At 37.0% G+C, this 23,084-nt stretch overlaps 4 protein-coding genes and 1 non-coding gene across 6 annotated transcripts; 2 read left to right on the plus strand and 3 right to left on the minus strand.

Moving 5' to 3' along the window:
* Positions 1-4,733: 4,733 nt before the first annotated feature.
* Positions 4,734-11,229, minus strand: LOC145214923 (putative HTH-type transcriptional regulator YdfD). 2 transcript variants are annotated; one of them, XM_080083546.1, is made up of 8 exons: positions 11,055-11,229; positions 10,848-10,981; positions 10,216-10,354; positions 9,308-9,476; positions 8,699-8,869; positions 8,379-8,596; positions 7,805-7,983; positions 4,734-4,996 (listed from the first exon to the last, which is right to left on the minus strand). In XM_080083546.1, the coding sequence occupies exons 1-8, from the start codon at positions 11,169-11,171 to the stop codon at positions 4,777-4,779; spliced, it is 1,347 nt and encodes a 448-aa protein (XP_079939672.1). In that variant the 5' UTR covers positions 11,172-11,229; the 3' UTR covers positions 4,734-4,776. The 2 variants fall into 2 exon arrangements, with proteins under 2 accessions (XP_079939672.1, XP_079939673.1); XM_080083547.1 differs by lacking the exon at positions 4,734-4,996 and having other exon boundaries at positions 7,701-7,983.
* LOC145214922 (zinc finger BED domain-containing protein 5-like) lies at positions 5,401-7,265 on the minus strand. The gene has a single exon (XM_080083545.1). The coding sequence runs from the start codon at positions 7,224-7,226 to the stop codon at positions 5,454-5,456; it is 1,773 nt and encodes a 590-aa protein (XP_079939671.1). The 5' UTR covers positions 7,227-7,265; the 3' UTR covers positions 5,401-5,453.
* On the minus strand, positions 9,818-9,891 carry Trnas-gga (transfer RNA serine (anticodon GGA)). The gene has a single exon. It is a non-coding gene; the product is annotated as a tRNA-Ser (tRNA).
* A 2,214-nt stretch (positions 11,230-13,443) lies between the features above and the next one.
* On the plus strand, positions 13,444-16,712 carry LOC145215630 (uncharacterized). Its single transcript, XM_080084356.1, has 15 exons — positions 13,444-13,532; positions 13,642-13,737; positions 13,796-13,927; positions 14,001-14,084; positions 14,152-14,274; positions 14,336-14,425; positions 14,490-14,636; positions 14,749-14,960; positions 15,041-15,178; positions 15,237-15,462; positions 15,522-15,696; positions 15,754-15,866; positions 15,932-16,097; positions 16,165-16,429; positions 16,499-16,712. Exons 1-15 carry the CDS (start codon positions 13,513-13,515, stop codon positions 16,645-16,647), a joined length of 2,136 nt encoding a protein of 711 aa, XP_079940482.1. The 5' UTR covers positions 13,444-13,512; the 3' UTR covers positions 16,648-16,712.
* Positions 16,713-16,912: 200 nt separating this feature from the next.
* On the plus strand, positions 16,913-23,069 carry LOC145215632 (radial spoke head protein 4 homolog A-like). Its single transcript, XM_080084358.1, has 9 exons — positions 16,913-17,126; positions 17,527-17,743; positions 18,781-18,943; positions 19,008-19,096; positions 19,824-19,986; positions 20,336-20,511; positions 21,127-21,336; positions 21,919-22,139; positions 22,700-23,069. Exons 1-9 carry the CDS (start codon positions 17,011-17,013, stop codon positions 22,926-22,928), a joined length of 1,584 nt encoding a protein of 527 aa, XP_079940484.1. The 5' UTR covers positions 16,913-17,010; the 3' UTR covers positions 22,929-23,069.
* The last annotated feature ends 15 nt before the right edge of the window (positions 23,070-23,084 follow it).

Below are 23,084 nucleotides of genomic sequence, written 5' to 3' on the forward strand. Positions count from 1 at the left end.
ATTTTTAATATGTCTAAACAGAATTGGAACAATACCAGTTTATATCCGGCCTTTTGTTCGGTTCTGTTAATTCATCCGGAAATAATTAAAAATAGCTGAAACAAGCAAGTATCTAACGCTAATTATGCAACACTAATTTTGAATTTGCAACACAAATTTGAGATTCAATTGCTAGCTAATATTCCTAAGACAAAACATTAGGCTTCCAAACGCAACTTGAAACGGAACATTTAATGGTGCTCTAAAACATAAGACACAACACCGTATGCAACAAGTAGCAGTAAGATGAACGGCTGCTTAAAATCTGCTTTAATAAACACTAGGCCTCTACATCAGTGTTCGTCAACCTGTGGGTCGCGACCCCAAATGGGGTCGCCTAAACTTTTTCTGGGGTCGCAATAAGTCGTCGAATTTTGATTGATTACAGAAAATGAAACTAATATTATGTTCTTTTAGATCGCAACTTTTGCTCTTGTTTTGTAGTACAGCTTGCCACCTCCTGTTGCAATTAAATCGTGGTAGTGGAAAAACAGAAAATGCCTTTATCGCGTAACAATAGGTTTCGACAACGTGTATTATGACTCAACACTATAAGTTTGTATTATTTAAAGTGACAACAGAACGAGTGAATAGTTATTTATGCAACTTACCCAACTATGCCAAATTTTTCTAATCCCGTTTTCAACCACGTGGCTGTGTGAAGCAGGATTTAGTGCAATGAGTGTATTAAAAACGAAACATCGTAATCGATTGGAAGTGGAACATGACATGCGGTTAAGCTTGTGCAAAGTCAAGCCGTGGCTTCAAAAACTTGTGGACAGTATATATATACAGGCGCAACCGTCTCACTAACAGTGCAAACTAAATGTTGAACAATTTGACAAGTTTGTGTTCCTAAAATTGGGTTTATGTCTTAAATGAAACGCCTTAAAAACTTTTTTCGTTATGCTTTTGTGTAGCAATTTTTTCGTAATACTTTTGTATCGCCATATTTGTTTGCAATTATTTACAGTTTGTGTAATTGTTCTTTCGGTTCAGCATTACTTAAAACATTTTTTTCAGTGTTGAAAAAAATGGGGTCGCACGTAAATTCTGATTTCATTTTCCCTTAAATTGGGGTCGCCTATAAAAAAAGGTTGAAGACCACTGCTCTACATCATCATGCTTTGTAGCTTTGCCACATTGTGAGGGTTGTAACAAAGTGAACACCAAAACGAATTATGCGTAAAACAAATGCATCGCATGACCGGGCCCATCTAGCAGACTATAACCGGCTGTGGTTTTGGATTGCTTTTTTCGTGATATGATGGTACGCTATTTGCCTCAAATTAAATTATTTATTACATTGTTATGATTGTATGTTCTGTTTTTTGTGTTTAAATATTGTAACTAAGTGCATTTAAAATGTACACTCTGACCAGCACAGGGGACTAAATGCTATAAAAACATGAAAGTAAGATAAACATGCCATAAATCTATACAACAACATCCTAAACAATCCTGTTTGACTACCGCGATGCAAAATCATGTTTACTACCAAAATATCATTTAATTTAGATTCATACATATCTTTTTCGAATCTAAAATAGGCAACAATAAATTTATGTCGTGATTTACGGCCATCTACATTCACTGTGAGCTAAAAATGAAGTCGAGTATGTTATTTAGTACAGTTAGGTACCAGGGGCGGCTCGTGCTAGGGTGCTGCGGAGCTGCAGCACCCCCTAGATATTTTTACTTAATACACCTACCATAATATTACAAATAACTTTCATTATTTTTATTTTTTTATTCCTTAGCAATATATAATAAGCATAATTTCCGCCCTAATCACCTTTTTTTTCATTGAAAAACAATTTTTTTGGAAACACTACCGTATATCTATGCTGGAACTGCAGCTCCAGTTTTCTGACGTTTCGTGACGTTTCATGACGTTTTGCGGTTCTGCGCATGCGCACTTTGAAAGCTACATGCTGGGCGAAATAGGAGCCAGGGTGCTGCGGCTCGCGCAGCTCCACCAATCACGTAGCGTGTGACCTGGGCACCCGGAAGTAGTTGTCTGTTCCGCGTTTATTGTGTGCCAAAGCAAATCACGTATACCACCAGGTTCGACAATGAGTACAGTACGACAGTTATTCTTTTTTTAATTAATTTTTACAGTTTTTGATTGAAAGGTTAATCATGGCTTTTCAAGATTCTAATTCGGTGACTGTAAGGGAGCTTCAGCAACTTAAGATTTCGCAGTTATCAAGTGCTGAAAAGGTAAGTATAAAGAAAAAAGGGCGTCCAACGCCTGATATTCAACTTTGTCAGCCAGGAATGAGCCACAACAAGAAATATATACGCAGTTTTAATTCTGAATGGTATCAAAAGAAAAAATGGCTTTGTGGTTGTGAAGTTAAAAATGCACTGTTCTGTTTTCCATGTTTGCTGTTTGGAGGTGATGAAAAATGCTGGACAAAAGATGGTTTTACAAATGTAGCCAAAATAGGTGAGAAAGCAGAAAAACATGAGAAGTCAAAGAAGCATGTGGACAATGATGTTTCACTTTCACTTTTGGGAACTGTAAATATTAAGGAAAAACTTAGTGAGGCGTATACAGACTTTCAATTATTGAACACAACAAAAAAGTGGAAAAAAATCGTGAAATTTTGTGCAAAATAATAGACTGCATTTTGTTCTGTGGAAACTTTGAAACTCCCTTACGTGGACATGATGAAACAGATGAGTATTGATATAACGTACATGTACTGTTTGTCTAAACAGTAGCTGCTAAATTGCTTCACAGGAAGTGTTTCTTAAGAATGAACATTCTACAGACAAGATAGTAGTGACCACCAAGCACATCCTATTGTTGACAAAGAAATACTAGTTACTGAAATGAAAATGTTTCTGTAGATCTGATGTTCATGATTACTTTGAAAATAATCTAGATGATGTTTTGACAAGTGAAATTACTAGGATGAAAAATCCTTTTTGCTGTTTCCATGAGGCCTTCAAAGGCAAAGCAGTTTGGATGCAAACCTTTGTTAGGAACACCATTATTTTCAAAAGACTTGCACTTGCAGTGCTAGTACTACTAAATAGAAAAACAGTTTCTCAGTTGTCATTTGGAATCAAGGAAGAAGCTATCAATTATCATGCCCAAACTATAACTTTATGATTCATTTTGGTTGTAAAAAGGAAGCACAAGGTTTAATAATATGGTTTAAATTTAAGTGAGAGTGTTGTAAATTTTAAAGCTTGAAGGAGTTTTGCACTTAAAAAAAGCAATTATATGCTATTTGCCAGCAAATAAAGCAGCAATTATAGCAGTTAAAAATCTGAAAGACAAGTAATAGTCTGTACACAAAAATTCAAAAAAAGATGTTAAAATAAACAAGTTCTGACACAAATGTGAAGTGGTTGTTAAATTTGTCAGTTATGATACCAATAAACAGCTGTATGGCCAGTTTTTTGTGTGACAATTATAATCTGTGAAGTGTCATATAATATGTTGAAAACGCTGACTGTGACCATAAGGTTACTTAAATGATACATGACCATTTTTTTAAATGTTGTCGAACTGAAATACTTCGACCTTTTTCGACCCATTACTTTTTTTTCTATATTCTTGTTGTGTTTTACCGTATTTACAACCGCTTAGTTTCGAGTCTGTGTCACGTGTGTTTTTGTTCCACATTATTACTGCATGTTATGGTGTTTAGCCGTCGCTGTGCAAGTAAACAAAATACACAAATGATATCGTCTGCTGTTTACACTCGTGTACATTATTGCGTAACAAAAATTACGTCACAATGGAGTTTCTAATTAAGATTTGTATTACTTGTTTTTCTACACAAAACAATGGCTAGAAAACTATAAATGTAGGTTTTCTATATATTGCCAACTTATATATGTTCAATAAAGGCTAAAATTTTGACCAGCACCCCCACAAATTTTAGGCACGAGCCGCCACTGTTAGGTACGCACCGAAGATCGCAGTGTAAACGGAAGGGGTCGCAAGGTTAGGTTAGGTTAGGCTAAGCACAGTGTAAACGTTAGGGAATACTTTTTGGGTTAATTTCGGATATTATTTATGAATTATTAAACGCGAATTTGGTACAACGTTGCTAGAAGCTCGAGTGATGGCTCATTTTAAAGTGATGGGCGTAGCGAACAAAATTTGTAAATTTCAAAGAACTGCGTTAAAAGGCCAGCGCACATCGAATATTGTTTGGGTGAAAATGGCATATTGTTATTATTATTTTGACTTGCCTCCGATTTGCTAGAACGTTGTGTTTGGGCTTATTTTAAAGCTTGTGTTTAGGAGAAAACTGTGCAAGACATTTTATGGAGTAGCCCTGGCATTATGACGTTCACATCGATGAATATTAATTTCAAAATAAGCGTATTGTGCGCTAAAAAGCTTTAGAAGCTTAGACTATTGTGTCAAAATTTCAGTATCGTATCTTTTTTAGTTTTAGAGCAATTGCGATTATTGACCAGTTTCAAACTCTGGTCTCTTCGGCCATCTGGGTAGGCCAAAAATATTTGCGGTTGGTTCTAAAGCTTGCATCATAGTCTATCCTTTCTTAATTGCTAATTCAAAAATGTTTTCAGCTACAGCACTTCTACCTGAAGGCCTAACGTTTTAAATTGCCATGAGGGCCTAAAGGTGGAAGATTAACCACGTCAAGTGTATGTTTGAGTGCAACAGGTTAGTTTTGCTGCTAGAAACCACGACTGAAAGACCCTTCTCTCTTTTATTGAGCTCTGGCGAAACGTACTACATTACTACACAGTTATCCGGTTTGCATTTTTGCAAAGAACTGCACCATCCAGAATTGTATGCGAGTGCTTCGTGTTGTTGTTAATAGAAACTGTCCCTGCAACTTGTCGCAGAACCTTCTCAATTGCCCGACACATGCGCTGCACTGCTTCGACGAGATCGGGCAGTTCGTAAAATGCTATGCTCAGTCTTATGCAGTTTGGGAAGTCTCGGTTTACGGAAGACCTAAAAATTGAAACTAACGATAAAATCTCAGTACGAGAGATGAAGACAACAGTCGCATGTAATAACAGACTGAAAACTGTAACACATAATTGAAGTCATCCACCGTTTTTGAATGATATGGCTTTGTTTTTGGTTATCTATCAGCAGATCTCAAACTTAAAATTAGAATCACCTAGCCCAGTGGTTCTCAACTCGTTTCAGGCCATGGACCACTTGCCCAATTAAAATAAACTCATGGACCACTTTATTTTTGAGAAAGAATATACAGTATACACACACAAGCATTTTGGCTTTAAATGTATTTTTTAAACAACTGAAACACACAAGAACAGAATTTTGAGTATGCGATACAAAAAATTAACGACTTACATTTCGCTGTAACATGATTGTTTTTTAAATGAAAATTTTAAAATTATGTAAAAGTATGCATTTATCATTAATTTGAATAATTCGGTTTTTACTTGAAAACAGACTTTTGGATTCTCTTCTCACCAACAAGTTTCTCAATGTTAGGAGCGGTGCTTGATAATGCACAACAAATATCACTTTCCACTGCTAGCCGATTCCTCTGTTTCGACTTGATGTGCAATAAACATGAAAATCCACTCTCACACATGTATGTTGATGCAAAAGGCAAAAAACACTTGGCTGCATGTGAAGACAAGTTTGGATAACTGCCGATCATACTGGCCCAAAACTTTTCCATAGTAGACCGCTGGTACACGTCTTGTGCCGCCAAATCATTCTTGAGCTCCAAGAACTCCTCCTGCAGATCTTCTGGGACACTCTTAACATCTGCTGTAAATGGAATTCTGATAAAAGATAAATCATCCCTTGTCATGTCTATCTCCGGAAAGTATCGCTGAAATTCGTCCTGTAGCTTTCGTAGATGAATTACAATTTGCATTTGAATGTGTTTCTTTTCTCCTCGTATCGCATCCACAGCTGGAAATTGAACTAGGTTGTTAACTTGAACTCGCATGATCCATAGTTCCAATTTTTCAACAAAGGCCTTGATAATGCCTTGGTGAGAAAACAGATTTGCACCTTTACCCTGCAACTGAAGATTCAGTTTGTATAAGATTCCAAAAATATCAACGAGGTATGCAAGTTCTAATTCTGACTGTGTCAGCACATTTCGTAAATCGTCTTTTCCTCGATCCTGGAGAAATAAAGTTAATTCTTCTCTGAGATCAAACATTCTTTTCAGCATGTTTCCTGCTGACAACCACCTTACAGAAGTGTAAAACAGCAATAACTCAAAGTCGGAACCCATGTCCTGACACAGTTTTTTGAACAGCCTAGTGTTCATTGCTGATGATTTGATATAATTAACCACTTTTACCAATCCTTTGAAAACGATGTTAAGGTGATCAGGTAGTGTTTTAGTTGCCAATGCTTCCCTGTGAATAAAGCAGTGGACACCGGTTACCAATGGAGCACGCTGCTTCACTAATGCTTGGAAGCCTGATCTGGAACCCAGCATCGCAGGTGCACCATCGGTAGTAACGCCTACCAAATTTTTCCAATTGAGACCATTTGTTTCGAAGAAATTGTTGACAATTTCTAACACATCCTGAGCGGTTGTAGTGGTTTCAAGTTTCTTACAAAAGAGAAATTCTTCCTTAAAGGCCATCGGTACTATGTATCGCGCGAACACCATTAGCTGAGAGGACAGGGATACATCAGTTGATTCATCCAACTGTATTGCAAACATTGGGGACTTCTTTATTTCATCAACAACTTGTTCACGGATGTTTTCTGATATTTCGTTGATTCGCCTTGATACTGTGTCATTAGATACAGATATATCATTTAGCTTTCTTGCTGCTTCCTCGCCGACAACCAGCCTTACCATTTCTTTTGCACAGGGAAGCACAAGCTGTTCGACAATCGTGTGAGGCTTTTTGGCTTGTGCGACTTTATACGCAACAATGTAAGAAGCATGTACTGCATTGGTGGTCTTTTCGTGGAACTTACTGGACGAGTCAAGGCGCTGGCGTTTGAGACCTGATAATTGCCGCTCAAAGTAATTTTTATCCTTTTGCAACAAGTTGGGGTGACACTTTTCAAGATGGAGCTTCAGCTTGGCTGGCTTCATGGAATCATTTGTCAAGACGGCGTAACAAATAACACACTGTGGTAACTCTACATCACCTTTACTTTGACAAGTGAACCCAAATTTAATGTAGTCCTCTGAATATTTACGCCTAACATTCCTTCCCGCCATTGCTTGCTAATTAGTTTTAAAACTAGTAACTACAGCAGGAGTGGATTTTCACTTTTTGAAGACCCAATTGTTTCGACAAAAGTGTTGATGAAAGCCTTGTATTACGTAATAATACTGTATTTGCAATGCATAATCACCAAGTCAACTCAGTAGGCTTAACGGTTAAGGCAAAACCGATAAGATATAAGTTTTGTAACGGATGGCCAATTATTTTTTCAAACACATTTTTTATTAAATGTTTAATCATTTAAATCCAACTATTAACAAATATTGCGGATGTCCTGTGGACCACCAAAAAAGCCCTCATGGATCACCAGTGGTCCATGGACCACCAGTTGAGAACCACTGACCTAGCCAGTAGATTTAAGTTTACAAAAACAGGTCGTTTGTTTCTGAGGTTTTGAGATTCATGTATTTTTTGCCTTACCAACATCATGCCATGTTAAAAAAAAACTATTTTATAATCTCAAACTCTTTAAGGACGAACGTGTGTTCTTCATAAACATAAATGCGGTTATCTCCGATTTCAACATGAGTTTAGTGAAGTTAAAAACTTGCTGAGTGAAAACAAAACTTACAGTTCTCCCTTTATGAACGACACATGTTCTTTATTTTGAGCAACTGGGAACACCATCTCGGCAGTGACCTCTTCTGGCATTTCAACCCATAAGAAACAACCACCAGATGGTTGAGAACATTTTACGCCGTACTTACTCACACTGCTTTGAATAATTGAAATTGACTTCTCCATGCGCACCTTCAAAGAAATGAAATTTATGTAAGCATTTGCAATAAGTGTATAGTATAATAGCAGGGTTGTAAACCTGCCTGAAATCGGGGCCCCAACCAGGCCCAGGCCCGAACCAAGCCTAAACCAGATACGAACAAGGCCCGAACCAATCCCAAACCAGATCCGAACCAGATCCGAACCAGACCCGAACCAAGTCCAAACCAGATCCGAACCAGGCCCAAACCGGACCCGAACCAGACCCGAACCAATCCCAAACCAGATCCTAACCAGACCCGAACCAAGCCCAAACCAGACCTGAACCTGGCCCGAACCAGGCCCTATCCAAGTCCTATCCAAGCCCGACTTATGAACTCTATGTAATAAGTTCTACGTCAGCCTTGTCAGCCTTATCAACAACTGACCTTGAACTGTTTTCGTACAATTTGCACGTGCTCATCCATCATTCCGGACGACAGCACATCAGTCATGATTGTAGAAGAGTAGGACATCATACCGGAAGCGCTCTCAATGAAGTAGGAGTCTTCCAGATGAACAAAAAGCCTTTTGGGAAGCTCGTACCAACCCAGGCGTAAACCAGGACCAGCGAATTTGGAAAACGATCCATTGGCGACAATGTGACCTAATAATTGTCGAATTTTAAGCTTTTATTTTAGGTGTGTTTTTTTTTAACTTAAAAGCAATTCAATTTTTACAAACAAAGAAAAGATATTCTCAATTTTGCCTTTGTAGTCTGAGTCCTGCTTGTTGTCGTAAGCAAACAGTCGTTGTGGAGCGAATTTGAATTTATCGGGGTCCACAGGGTCGGTGACGTAGTTCAAAACGTTGTAAACGTCATCACATATCACCAACATTTCGTACTTTCTCGCAAGTTTTACCAGTTTTCTGCATTTTTCTACATCAAAACCGAAAAATATTTGTTAACTTATTCTTATAGGTATTTGGACCTTGTTCAGGACAGAACAGTGGTTGAGTCAAAGCAAAAGGATTTTGATTTCGACGTCAATTACCATTCGCGCTGTGGCAAAAAATCTCTTACATAAAAACATCACATCTAAAAAGCAGACCTAAAGTTGTGTGCATTGCCAAAAAGTTCGTTGTTTCAATTTAGGATTTGGAAAGTTGATTTTCATTCCCCCAATTAAGGTGCAAATTTGACATGGTTTAACATGAGTACCGGACAGTAAGCATTTGTTTGCTAAAAGCACTAAATTATGGTCGTGAAGAAACTTAAAGTAGATTTTACCTCCGATGTCTGCAATATGTTAAATATAAGAAAATGCTAAAACACGATATTTAAAGATATCAATAAATTCGTACTCAGCTTACGTACCTGGGGAATAGCATATTCCGGTTGGGTTATGGTGTATAGCAATGACGTACATAGCTGCACGAAACGGTCTTCTGCTTGTAAGGTTGACGGGAGGAAGAGATTCAAGGGATTTTTCCAACTCTTCCATGTCTGCTCCGTCGTCCCGCATTGCAATCGGAACCACACGCATCTAAAAACAATATTTGTAGAAAACTCGCATTTTGCACAAACGCAAGACAGTAAAGGCAAAACGTCAAAACAAACAAAAGCCTTTTTAAAAATATCAATTTGGTTAATTTGCTTCAAGAATATATTGTAATTAAATTTGCTATCTAAAAATCTAAATTTTGTCTCCGTTTTTTAATTTCTAAACAATAGCTAAACCCTTCTAGTGCTAATACCTTCGTAGGCAATAAGAAACCTTGAGTTAAAACACATCACAGTACGCCAGGCCCATTGAAGGCGCTATACCGAATCAGCCGGTCACCAAGCATTCACTACCATATGGCAAGGCGTAGGCTAGAAAAATCTAGCCTGCGGTGGGATTCGAACCCACGACAGGAGTCTTTCCGGGACTCGCGCTCTACCAACTGAGCTACACAGGCCCAGTGGAGAATCCGCCGAAAGTCGGATCACAAGCACCGTTGCCTGCCTCGTATGCTGCACATGTCAGCTTCGTAGTAGGGGATCGCCAGATTGACCAGTATCAGTTAAGGCTGATCCTAGTTATGAATTTATGTTCATCTTAATTGAGTTAAAACAAAATTAGTCGGATAAAGACCAGAGTCTTAAAAGATATATTTCAACCTCATAATTTTTTTAAGTATGGCAAAACAGACAAAAGATGTGATTTTTTAGAACTCAATACCGACAGATTTTATCCCAAAGATCGAACAAAATTTTTTGAACTTTTTTTTGATTTTTTTTACTTGATCGTCATTGACCACGTGACGTGCAAATGTCTGATACGTCGGATTCTCAACGAAAATCACGTGATCCCGAGTGAAGAAATGTTTCATCAGCGAATCCAGACCACCAGTAGCGCCATTGGTGATAAAGATGTCATCCCTGCATGTTACGATAGAGATTAAATCAACTTGCCTTTATTTTAATATAATAAACGGTATCCAATAAAAAAAAACAGTTTAGAAGCACTCAGTGTGAAAAACTACACCGTCAACATTCAAACATTGGTAGAGTTAAAAAGTTAATTGTTCAACAAAAGCTGAGCCGAGCCAATATCCGAACGTTAGCTTTTTTGGTAATTATTTGCAGGGCAAAATCCGCTAAAAATCGGCCAATAAAAACCAAAAATAAAGAACTTGTTCCGCATACATTTTCATGCAAACAATGGCATTCCAAAAAAATTGATTCGATGACATTTCCGCTTCAAACAAAACACGCAATGACTAACGTGCATGTGATGGTCATTTGCTGATTTCATGACGTCATATGCATGACGTCAAAAATACCCGAGCAAAACAAAATACTTGCATTTTTAATCTCTGGCAGTTATAACCGCTTAATAATAATTTACCAATTAAGCCTTAATTGTTGTTACCTTTCCACAACTTGTCCGTATTGTCTAGTAAGGAACTTGGCCAGTTCCAGACGTAATAAACCATTTCCACTTAAACAGCCATACTGCAGTGCTTCTTCATGTCTATGCCGCTCCTGGTACAAGTTCATTCCAGTCTAAAAATGGTTAAAGAGTTGACATAAAGAGTTAAAAAAGGGAAACCTAATAATCCTAGTACAAAATACAAACTTTCATCATTGTGGCGACTTTCTTAAGCAAACCAGGTCCTGGAGATCCAAACTGCAGGTAAAGATGCCCTGGAACGTTGAGTCCACTTTCTTCAAACTCATTTAAAGGAACATCCATTGCAGCAGCAGAAACTAGTGAACTATATAATTACCCTGAAACTGATAAAGATATTACTGCAGTGGTTCTTAACTAGTGGTCCATGATGGTGGTGCATGAACTAGTTCCTCTTTGGACGTTAACTGTTTTTTTGTGATAAATTGGAAATAGTTTCACCTAACTTATTAAACATTCAGTAAGCAAAAAAAGCTTATCCAAGTTATTGGTCATTTATTGTTAGCTGTCAGTTGTTTGATACCGCTCCTCGAAATTCTGTTTTGAAAAATATATATTTCAAGTCAATATGCTTGTTTTCTTTATCCTTACTTAATAATGGACTGGTTCACGGTATTCATTTAATTGGACTGATGGTCCTTGGCTTAAAACGAGTTGAGAAACACTGTACTACTGCAAGTTGCAACAAACCACGGCTATTAGCTACATTTACTTGAAAACACAACTAGTTAATAGTTACTAGAAAGCAAGTAATTATGCCATTTCAGTACAAGTATATTTTAATTCATGCGTACATATAAAAGTAACTTAACTCGTTATACAGCACGATTATTTCTGCATCTGATTTTAAACACATGTCAAATCAAGCCTGTAAAGTGTATGCAAAAGGAACCTTCGCAATCGACAAACGCACTGCAGGTGGTTACAATCAGACTGTTCCAACAAGCTTGTGTTGTTTTAGCGTCTGGCACTTAACCCCAAATAAGCCATAAAACGAAACACGTACGTGATTGCCTGCAGCTGGCTTGCCATTTTTGTGATTACCATTAATCAGTGCTGTACCGACGGTAATGTTTTAAAAATTATAATTATTGACTCTAATTAGTGGCAGTATAGTTTTTGCGTGGACCTTACTAAGCAGAAAAGACACGTTTTACGCTTTAAATTTGTGTTGGTAAAAGTGACTGATTCGTTTAAACAAATTCGGCAAACCGAATATTCGGTCCATCTCCACTACTATTCACGCGGGAATTGACATATCTTCATCTGTGGTAAAATACATCGAGTTTATCTGTGTGGATTAGGGCTGTTATCAAACAAATAATTATTTGATTCTTTGAAATTTTTAATTATTTGAAAATTTATCAAATAATTTTTTACACAATTTCAAATAATCAAATAATTTTTTCCTATGCAGTAAACCTTAATTTAGGTACAAAATCAATTTATTTGAACAAATGACATTTTTAATGAAATGGAGTGTAAACAAAAGCACTGTGTTTCCAGCATTATATACCCTTTTCCCACAATATATAAGACTAAAGCATGATAATTTTCTTTTTAACCTATATTTTGGTATTAATTACACCTAGTAGGCCTAATTAAAGGTTTTTTAAGCAAGTGATTGAAATATTAAAGACCAAAGTTTAATTAACCAAGTGCCAATGAGAAGCCTGATAAAATAATGTGAAAACATACCTATGGAGAATACATGGCTCTGCCAAATTACGAAAAATAACTGAAGCAAGCCTGTACTAATTTTTTTTATTAAAATAGGTTTAGCATAGATTTAATGACTAAAAGAGCACAACCAGATTGTCATTTTTGTTTAATAAGTTTTAGATATCCTTATTCTTTAACGTTCTGAGCCTTACAACGGTGGATTTTTAAATTATTTGAATTATTTGATTATTTGATTTGAAAGGAAAAAAATTATTTGAGTATTTGAAAAATTCAAAACCTTTATTTGATAACAGCCCTAGTGTGGATGATACCATATGTTTAGCATATTGTGTCGTTTGTCCTGTGACCCGTGCAAGGACAGTTGACCAATCACTGATTTGACACCAGTAGCCACCAGTGTCTCTAATAAACTTTAATAAAAAAAATCTCGGACATTCACTTTCACTTAAATTGAAATTACGAATCTAGCAAACTACTTTATTCATTGCAAAACACAATTTTATTGCAATGTTTATATTTAGCTTTAAATATGAATAGATAAAAGAGTATTACAAACTATGCCGAAAAATCATTGGTGAAAATGTCATTAAAAGGCATTAATGCCTTTTGTCATAAAAATTGTCATAAAAAATGTTTTTTTATTTTACTGAGTAATTTTGATTTTCAATTGGTATAATGCTACATCATGTGTGGAATAGATTTTAAACTTTAAATTACACCAGATTTCCTTTACAAATTTATTCCTGATTAGCTGGTTTGCCTTTAAAAACACTTATTTTGTGTTTGGAATGCGCCGTTGGTCAAGTAATCAATGTTACAATCGCTTTAATCAATTGACTTGCATCCTATAAAAAGTCTCTACTACCGTTTCCACGTTACTGTTCTGTTTATTTTGGTTAATTCGTATTTTCTTTGCTCTTCGTTGTATTACTTTTTGTTAGCTATGGAACTTGCTTTGTTGAGGTGAGTTTAAAAAATCTGGTGCTGCTAGTTTTAGGCTAACTGCTGTAGTTTCAGTTCTGAAAATTTTATGGTACTGAAGTAGGATTAAATTTAGTATTATTTTATAAAGGTTTTTCTTTATCTTTGCTGCTTGCGCTGTGGTGATGACCGAAGGCATAAGCAAGTGTGTTCCTGCCTGTGGAGACGATGAAGCCTGCGTAGTGAAGTAAGTGAAATGTATTAACCACCTATTTTACCTTGTGGTAACCATTGTTTTGTCACAGCCATCACCACGCCGTTTGTAAAACAAAAGTAGACAACTTAGTAGATGTGCTTTGTCAAGCTCTGTCCTGCGTCAATGGAACCTGCCAGAAGGTTCTCGACGTTAACGAGCATGGAGCCTACATTCACCCAGTGTTAGTAACATGCTATAGGGTAGTACAGCTAGCATTTAAATCTAATCTGTGTTGAAAACTGGTTAATTTACAGCTGTGACTGCAACGAGGGTTTTGTTGGTGCAGCCTGCGATTTGGAATGCCCATCCTGCCAAAAATACGAAAAATGCTCTGTATCGTAAGTTTTGAAGGGTTTTTGCGCGATTATGCTATGAAACCACTTTTATTTACGGTCGTATTTACAGCGAAAAGACCAACAACACCATTTGTGTTATGGCCGACCCTGCCGGTTGGGGATGTACAGAGGAAACTTGTTTGAACGGCGGTTCTTGCAATGATGTTACTGAACCAGTAGAGGATTTGGACATGTAATTCACAATTTTGGTTTTAGATCATTACATATCTCTATAATAAACATTACGTTTGTAGGTGCGACTGCCCTGAATACTACGGTGGTGTTACATGCGAAACCCTGATTTGTGCAGAAACCTGCACTGGCACAGATATTTGCACGATGAAGTAGGCTACATAATATTTTAACCGTTGCTAAATTTGAATCTAATTTTTCTGCCTTATTTAAAAGGGACGGAAAGCCGAAATGTATCTCATTGCTGCCATCAGTTCGCCTGGTAAACAATACAGAAGTGTACGGATGGAATTGCTCAGAAGTTACTTGTCATAACAATGGCACTTGCAACGACTTTACAGAGGCTAATGAGAATACAACAATGTAAGTTAAAATACTTGTAAAAGAGTTGAAATAATTTTCATGATGCTCAAAAAATAACGTCTTTGTACTTAAATTAAAGCTCCAAAACAATGATCTTTGTAATTGTGCACAGGTGCGACTGTCTTGCTAAATACGAAGGCGTGAACTGTGAACTCCTGAAAAAGGGTGGTCGTCAGTCCTCAGAAATTGGATCCGAAATAGATGAAAGCGTATGCGACCCAAACCCCTGCGGGGGCGATTGCGTTTGTGAACCGTCGTGTAAACACGAACTGGGTTATTTCTGCGTCAGCGAAGAAGGCTTCATCGGAAAGAACTGTGACATAGGTAGGTTTTATATGTTTCTATTCCAAGACTTAGGAAAATTAACCCATTCAAATCTCATTAAACCATTTCCTTTCTCACAGGAATCCCACTGGTAACTTGCGGCGAAAATGAAATCACAATAGAAGTTTCTACCGAATTCTACGAGCAATTCGACAAAAACATCGGCAACAGTATCTTCTACGTTTCGCCGCTCGCTGATGATTCAGCAAGATGCTATGGTCTGTAACTAAATTTTTTAAAACATTTCCCAGTACCCAAAACACTTTTGTTTTGCAGCTTTTCTAACACAGTTCAACACTTTCCAAGTGAACATTCCTCTTCCATTTATGGACTGCATGACAGAAATCAACACAGACAACGTTGTAGCATCGGGAATTGCATTCATGAACAAATTGTGGATCAACCGTAACACCGGTGGTGCATTCGACATGCCAGTACCAGTTGTGAATTTCACCTGCATTTATGCACGGGAATACACTGCCACTACTTCTCTTATGCCGCTGTAGGAATTATATTTCTAATCATCCGGCTTGACCCGCATATAATGCATTCTTTTAACAGGGTTGATGAACATGTCGTGTTCATTAGCAAGTCTGGTCAGTTCGACGCAGAATTCTCACTCTGCAAACAGCAAATTTGCGACAGCTCTTGTCCTTCATATCTAAAAGTTCAAGACGCTGCGATTTACACCGTTGGCCAAATGATTCACTTTAACTTAAAGATCATCACTAAACAGGTAAAATAAAATTTGTTGAAAAAATGCTAAGTAAAAGCGCCACATCCGTTTTTTTAGAACATGATAGTGCCGGAAGCTCAATTCGTCACCACGCTAGAGAAGGTCTTCCTGTCCTGCAGCCCAGATAGATTTGACACCAGTAGCATTCTCACAACTGTGGCCACCGCCGGGTAAATTTACAACCAATTATCCCGCATTACAGCGACTTTAAACTTCACACATTTGTATTGCACAGATGTCCTTTGGCCAACCAGGCATTCTCATTCATGATGACATCGGGTATGACGTCAACCCCACAATCTGTGTGCGGTTCTATCCAAGTTCCACGTGCCACCACTGACAACTGTAAGCAAATTTACATTCATGCTGAAATTTTGCTTTGCATGACTGGTGACTTGCAGGTATGGTAAACTTTGTTTTTAGTTTGTACCAACTATTTTGTAACCAACCATTCTTTGTAATCTACAGCCATGTTTGAGCGACGGTAGCAACAACTTCTGTATCAACGCCGCACGAAAACGCCGATCTACTGACGAAGACAACGTTGCATTTGCGTTGATCGGACCCATTACAATAATTCCTGGCTCGGAAGGTCGTCGGATCGAAGACCTCCACTTGGATGGCACGAAGCATGGAATCATTACGTTTGCAGATGACATCGTCCTACCAGTCCTTCCCGTCAAACCAAAGCACGAAAGTTCACCTGTGACGACGGAGCCCAATGACGTAACATGTAAGTGCTTGCCTAAAAAGTAAGCTTACAAAAAATCCTAAATGTTATGTCACCCTTTATTCTATACAGATTATTCGCCAATGATTTTGATCATCGGAATAATATGCTTCACCATTTCTTGTGTTACGATGATGGTCTTCATTCTATCCCGCCTCTACCGATCAAGAGTGGAACTACGTCACCACAAAGCAACTGAATTGCTTTCGCCAACAGCATAGTTCTGTTACTATATTAAGTTCCATGTGTTATTCGCCTCAAATAAAATTATTTTCCATCCAATTCACTTGTTCGTTGTCTTGGCTTCTGGGCAACACAGAAAAGATGCTAGTTAAAACCAAATTAGCAGGATTAATGCTATACAGTAACATTGGTATACACAGCCAACTTAAAACTGGCACAGATTTACTCGCCCCCAAATAAATAAAAAACTCTATTGCCGCAAGTGATCACATTTTTTTACGTTGACGTTTAGTTTCCAAGACAACCCGGTTGCTTGTGGAGAGTTCAGTCGGTTGTTGCTAGACTTGTGCTTAAATTGCTAGTGGGTTTCGTAAAGACCTTGCATTAAACAGAGTATAAGCATGGCGGCAAAAACAGTAAACGGTTCACCGGATATACCGAACAATCAAAGAGAGCTCGAAATACAGAACGCCAAAGCGTATATGTTACAAAACAGCACGAAATCCAACACTAATCTGTAAGTACAATATCTGCCTGGTTTAATAGATTTTTGTTGGTTTTGGTACACAACTTTTACAAGCTTAAGCGGCAATAGCATAATATCGAACTTAATTGATGCACATTAAAAAGCATCGCTGGGGGTAGATTTTTGTTGGTTTTGGTATAACTTAATAACTATTTAAACAACTTTTACATGCTTAAGCGGCTGTAACATATATTGAATTTAACTGATGTGAATTTTCTTCTGTTTCTATTTCAAACATAAAACTTGTACCAAAATGTATAATTTAAAAAATTAAGAAAAAAAAAAACATTTTTATTACATGCATGCAAGATGCAACTATAGGATAATTACTAAACTTCAGTGTTTGCATATTTTAAACAAAGTTCATATACTAATCATAACATTTTTCCAGGTATGATCACCTCTCAAGAGTTTTAACAAAAGTTTTGGACGAAAGACCAGAAAATGTTGTTGATGTTCTTGAAGACATCAGCAAAAAAGTGAAACAAGAAAAGTTTGTCTCCAAAGTGGACACAATTCGTGATGAATTTGAGCCATCCACAGAATTTCAACTTGCAGAAGTTCAAAAACATTTATTTGAAAAATCTGGAGATGCTGATGCCGAAGTGGTTAGTAATCTTTACTTGTTGATTATAAAACCTTCACAAAATTAAACTTGTTTTTAAAGTATTATGTACCAGGATATGTATAAGGGACTGTTTAGTTTAATGTTGAAGGAAATAGTATCATGGGTTGTACAGTTTTAAATAAGCTATCGCTGCAAGGCATAATGTATAGATGAGTATTGCTCTTCCAGCAGTTTTATTGTACTTAATCGATGTTTTGGTGTCCCATACAAGATAATGACATATCATGCAAGACAAATTTTAGAAAAAGGACAAATTGCAACAAACCACACCAAAAAAAACAGTGATAAAAAGCATGTGTAGCTGCAAACTCGCATTTTATAAATGTCGATAATTTATGAACGGTTTTGTTTGGTGAATTTATTGTTTTTGCAACAACAGTATTTCAGACCTTTTTTGGTCCACAAAGCTGTTTTGTACGCTTGAGCTTTAATAACAAAATTTATGATAGTCAAACCATTCAACCTTAATTCTCTAATTGTTACCCCACTTTTTGTGCTTCTAAACAGTGTATCTTTAGGTAATTATGGTTTTAAAACTATTTTAGTGCAATTACAGTCGGTGTATGTAAATACCACTTGACCTCTTTGGCCAGCACACTGTGGCCAACCTGTAAATACTGTGTGGCTGCTGTGGCCAAACTGTACACAGCGGTCATGCACTATATACAGGTTGGCCACAGCATTTGGAAACAGTGTACAGGCTGGCCACAGTGATCAAGTGGTATTTACACACACCCGCTGTATTTGCACTAAAACAGTCTAAAAACCATAATTACCTGATTAAGCAAAGATACACTGTTTAGAAGCACAAAAAGTGGGATGACAATTAAAGAATTAAAGTGTGTTCATGTTGGCCACAGCGGTCCGAACTATATACAGGTTGGCCACAGCATTTACAAAGTGTGTACAGGCTGGACAGTGTGGTCACAGCTGTCAAGTGGTAATTACAGGCACCGGGTGTAACACCCTTTTTTCTTTCAATAAGTGAAACCAAAACAACTCAATTAAACATTTTAGGAAGCTGAGGAAGAAGTGGAAACCCCTCTTCCCAATGTTATGGATTTGGCATTTTATTTTGAACAAGCTGGCATCGGTGTTGGCAAGGAAGAAATGTACAGAATATTTCTTGCCCTGAAACAACTTGTTGACACATATCCTCTACAAACTGTGCGATTTTGGGGTAAGACACAAGATGTACAATATTTTAGAATTATCACATTTGTTATCAATATGTAATTTTGCAGGCAAAATTCTTGGGACGGAAGCAAATTATCTTGTGGCTGAAGTTCAATACAGAGAAGGTGAAGAGGAAGAAGAAGAAGAGGAGGAAAAAGTAAGTCCATGTTGGCTTCTTTTTTACACCATACTGAGATTCATTTTTTACACCATACTGAGATTCATTTTTTACACCATACTGAGATTCATTTAACAGGATCAGGATATTTTGAAATTTATAACTTGAGTCTTAAGTTTATTCTCTGTGACCATTTGACTGTACAGTGGTAAAATAATGGTGACTGCTAGGGGTGAAATAGCAAGATGATAAATTAGGCACATTGAGGCAAGAACAAACTCTGGGGCACAGACATACTCACAGACATATATGGTCAAGCACAGGGATCAGCAATCTTTTAAACACAGCATGCCAAATTACAGCATATCAAATGCAAAATGAGCATTGCAATGGTTCATATGATATGAGAGATAAGTTTATTTCGCTTGGTACATGCATATAATACCAAACACTGCATATAATACCAAATATGTTTGCACAATAATACCTGAATCACCTGCTGTGCCATGAATGAATATTTTAAATGCTAATCTTGGCACATGTGCTGATCTAGCATGTTTGTGACAAAACTCAAGAGCGTAATTATGTTAATGGTTGCTATGATAAGGCTGAACAGTATGTTACTCCAAGATATGTTTTTTTGAAAATTATTATGTTGAAACATTTTTTAATATTTGTTAATTTAAGTAATGTTTCATAATGTGTAGCATTTTAGGTGACTAAATTTGTTACTAATTCTGCCTAAATGTGTAAACATTTTGTGCAGGAAGAAGAAAAAGAGGAGGAGAAAGATGAGGATGAAGAAGAGGGAGAGGGAGGAGAGGAGGATGATATTCCTAAACCTGACTTTAAACCACCAGTTGTGATACCAAAAGAAGAGAACCGAGCCGGGGCCAACAAATTTGTTTACTTTGTATGTAATGAGCCAGGTATGTGATTTGTTTGTCTTTTCCAAATCATTTATTTATTTATTTTCCACAAAAAAAAACTAGTATGATTTAGTTTTTGGATTTTATACAATTTTTTTTCAGTTTGTCATTAGTTTTTTTAAAAAAGAATGCTTTTTACCAACAAGAAAAATCAAGAAAAACAATAACAAATAAGTTGACATTAGATGTGTCGAAAATGTATGTTTTATACAAATATATTGGTTTGTTTTTTTTATGTTGTTAAAATTTGACTTATGTATCTACATGAAAAAACAACAACAATAAAAAATGCTTTTGAGGGTCATGATCTTCGCAACAAAATTTATCTGGTATCCCGGTTTATATTCAGGAAAACCCTGGAACAAGCTGCCTTCTGTCACTCCAGCACAAATCTCTGGCAGCCGAAAGATCAAGAAGTTTTTCACTGGCAAGCTGGATGCCCCTGTTGTCAGCTATCCACCATTTCCAGGCAACGAAGCAAACTACCTTCGTGCACAGATTGCAAGAGTTAGTGCAGGAACACAGGTAGAAACAAAATATTACAAACCTTTAAAATAGGCATATTGCTATAGCAGTTACCGTTTTAACTGTATTAAACGTATGTTTTCATTGAAATGTTAGTTTCCATTTTCATGACTAAGTACTTGTGCTTTTTTGAACTATAAGCCTTTGAAAATCACAAAACCAGGTCCAAGTTTTCATCAGTCAAGTAAAAGTTACCATGACAATGAAAAATTCTTTTTCAAATTTTTAATGTTTTGTGTGTGATACGCCCTACAAAGACAAAATATTTATATCGCACAGATCAGTTGTTTAGTAAATAAATGTTTTCTCCTCTGATCTTAAGCTAAATTTAAGCAATGCTTTTTACAAATACAACATAAAAAACTCTTAGGTCACCATTATGTAATCCAGAGTATAGACCTTTTTTCTTGTAAAGTCACCAATCAGTTCTCATTCTTCCTGTTGTATTTTCCACAAAGCAGGTAATTAGCAAAAAAAATGAGCTCTTTCTTGACCCCTGGTAACAAGTCTTGCACTCATAAGATTTGAATGCACTTTCTTAAGAACCACTGGTATAAACCAAGTTTGAAATGCAAATAAACAGAAGTAATGATAGGATGATTATTACTTGTTTAGGTAAGTCCGCTCGGATTTTATCAATTTGATGAAGAAGAAGAGGAAGAAGAAGAAGGAGAGGGAAGAACCGACTTTGTTGAGAACCCAGATTTTGAGGGAATTCCCCTCCGTGACCTGATTGACCCATCCCTGTCCAATTGGGTTCATCATGTGCAACATGTATTACCACAGGGCAGATGCATGTGGTTTAACCCAGTACAGAAAAATGAGGTAGGAGAAAACTTTACTTTATTAGGTGACAAGCCAATTTGGACTAAACACATAAAATATCAATGAAAAAAATTAGTAACATGAAAAGGTTCTTTGGAGTTTTAAAAGCTGTTTTAATTGGACTTGCCATGTTGCTTTATTGACTGTTCAGTTAATTAGTTACTGTTAAGTTTTAACAGTTTTCACTGTCAAAACTGTTTTACAAAAATGTGGTGGTTTTATCAATAGTCTGTATTCCTTAAATATTTGCCAAAGCAGTCATAGATCACAATTTATCATGTTCATGGCAGGTAGTTGAATATAGTCCTACCTATCCAGAATTGGAGATATAACCAGTAGTGGGATTCAGCCGGTTCGCACCTGTTCTATAGAACCGTCTAACGAAATTTTATAAGCTCAGCAAACCGATTCGCATTACTGGTTGCTATCAATGGACTTTTTCTAACAGAACAGGCTGAAAAATATGACTTTTGTGATAGAACTGGCCGATAAAAAAATTGAATCCCACCACACTTACTAAGATAAATTGTTTTTTGCTCCTACTAAAAAAACAAAGTACAAAATCGTATTGGACTTATGTAGGATGAGTTTGAGGACGAAGAAGAAGAGGAGGAGCGGGAGGAACCGGATGAGCCGGAGCCTGAAGTCGGTCCTCCGCTTCTCACACCTCTCTCGGAGGACACTGAGATCGACAACATGCCTCCGTGGACATGCAAGCTTACGTCACATCTCGTACCTCAGTATGCGATTGCGATTCTCAAGTCAAACCTCTGGCCCGGAGCTCATGCATTCAGCAATGGAAAGTATGTCATTGTTTCAGGAGTTGGATTTAATTGTTTGATAGTGCCATTCAAGTTTAAATCTGTCGTAGACCTTATGTAGCAACCTCCTGCAACAGCAAATTAATACTTCTACGAAATTAAACGAAACTCTTCTTATATGTCCAAAAGTTGTTTTATCGTTTGATTCATTACGTTTAGGAGACAGCTGGCTATTTTTTAAAAGTCTGCTTAAAAAGGCTGATACGCTTCACATGTATGCTAACTTTGAATTTCGTTTAAGAAGTCGTCATCGTCTCGAAAAAAATATACACCGCCTTGCTTATATTGTTCGTTTGGAACCTAAACGTCCAAATTTTCCTTGTTGCTGTAGTACGTTTCAACTTTTTAGATTTATTTTAGACCCTCAGTTCGCCCATTTATTATCTAACGCGCACATTAGGCACCACTGCCCTATACTAAAGTAAATTCATGAACGGTGTTTGTCTCTTAACATAAAATATCGCACTGTAAAAAATAGTTCAAAACCAGAGTCGAAATTGCAATTATATTTGTATTTACCCTTGCTCCTATATTGAATTTAGAAAATTCGAGAACATCTACATCGGTTACGGACACAAATACGGCTCCCAGAATTTTAGTCCTGTGCCTCCCCCGCAAATGCAGAAAGAATATCTAAGTGGACCCGAGATCACCGAAGCGGAGGACCCAAGTGTAGAGGAAGAAGCTGCTCTTAAAGCGGCACAAGAAGAGGCCATGGCAGCAGCTGAGGAGATGGAAGAAATGGAAGAAGAAGACGAAGAAGATGATTAGACTCCTGAAACTTACTGTTATCTCTCGTATTCGACTGTGCATTTGTTGTCGTTGTTTTTTCGTGTGTATTTAGGCGCGATATATTTTTCTATCCCGGTTTTTGTTGTGATGTTGTAATAAACACAATCAGCTGCGCCCTAACGCCAAATGTTGTTG

The sequence above is a fragment of the Phallusia mammillata genome, chromosome 2 (assembly GCF_965637545.1).
Source record: "Phallusia mammillata chromosome 2, kaPhaMamm4.hap1.1, whole genome shotgun sequence".
NCBI classification, from domain to species: domain Eukaryota; kingdom Metazoa; phylum Chordata; class Ascidiacea; order Phlebobranchia; family Ascidiidae; genus Phallusia; species Phallusia mammillata.

Excerpts from the sequence above, each read along its gene's own strand:
- LOC145214922 (XM_080083545.1), bottom strand. The coding sequence starts at position 7,226 with ATGGCGGGAAGGAATGTTAGGCGTAAATATTCAGAGGACTACATTAAA.
- LOC145214923 (XM_080083546.1), bottom strand. The coding sequence starts at position 11,171 with ATGGATGTTCCTTTAAATGAGTTTGAAGAAAGTGGACTCAACGTTCCA. Across the intron at positions 10,355-10,847 it reads TACGGACAAGTTGTGGAAAG|GGATGACATCTTTATCACCA; the intron begins GTAACAACAATT and ends CGTAACATGCAG. Across the intron at positions 8,870-9,307 it reads CGGAATATGCTATTCCCCAG|AAAAATGCAGAAAACTGGTA; the intron begins GTACGTAAGCTG and ends GTTTTGATGTAG.
- LOC145215632 (XM_080084358.1), top strand. The coding sequence starts at position 17,011 with ATGGCGGCAAAAACAGTAAACGGTTCACCGGATATACCGAACAATCAA. Across the intron at positions 17,744-18,780 it reads GAGATGCTGATGCCGAAGTG|GAAGCTGAGGAAGAAGTGGA; the intron begins GTTAGTAATCTT and ends TAAACATTTTAG. Across the intron at positions 22,140-22,699 it reads CATGCATTCAGCAATGGAAA|AAAATTCGAGAACATCTACA; the intron begins GTATGTCATTGT and ends TATTGAATTTAG.
- LOC145215630 (XM_080084356.1), top strand. The coding sequence starts at position 13,513 with ATGGAACTTGCTTTGTTGAG. Across the intron at positions 14,085-14,151 it reads TACGAAAAATGCTCTGTATC|CGAAAAGACCAACAACACCA; the intron begins GTAAGTTTTGAA and ends TCGTATTTACAG. Across the intron at positions 14,275-14,335 it reads CCAGTAGAGGATTTGGACAT|GTGCGACTGCCCTGAATACT; the intron begins GTAATTCACAAT and ends TTACGTTTGTAG.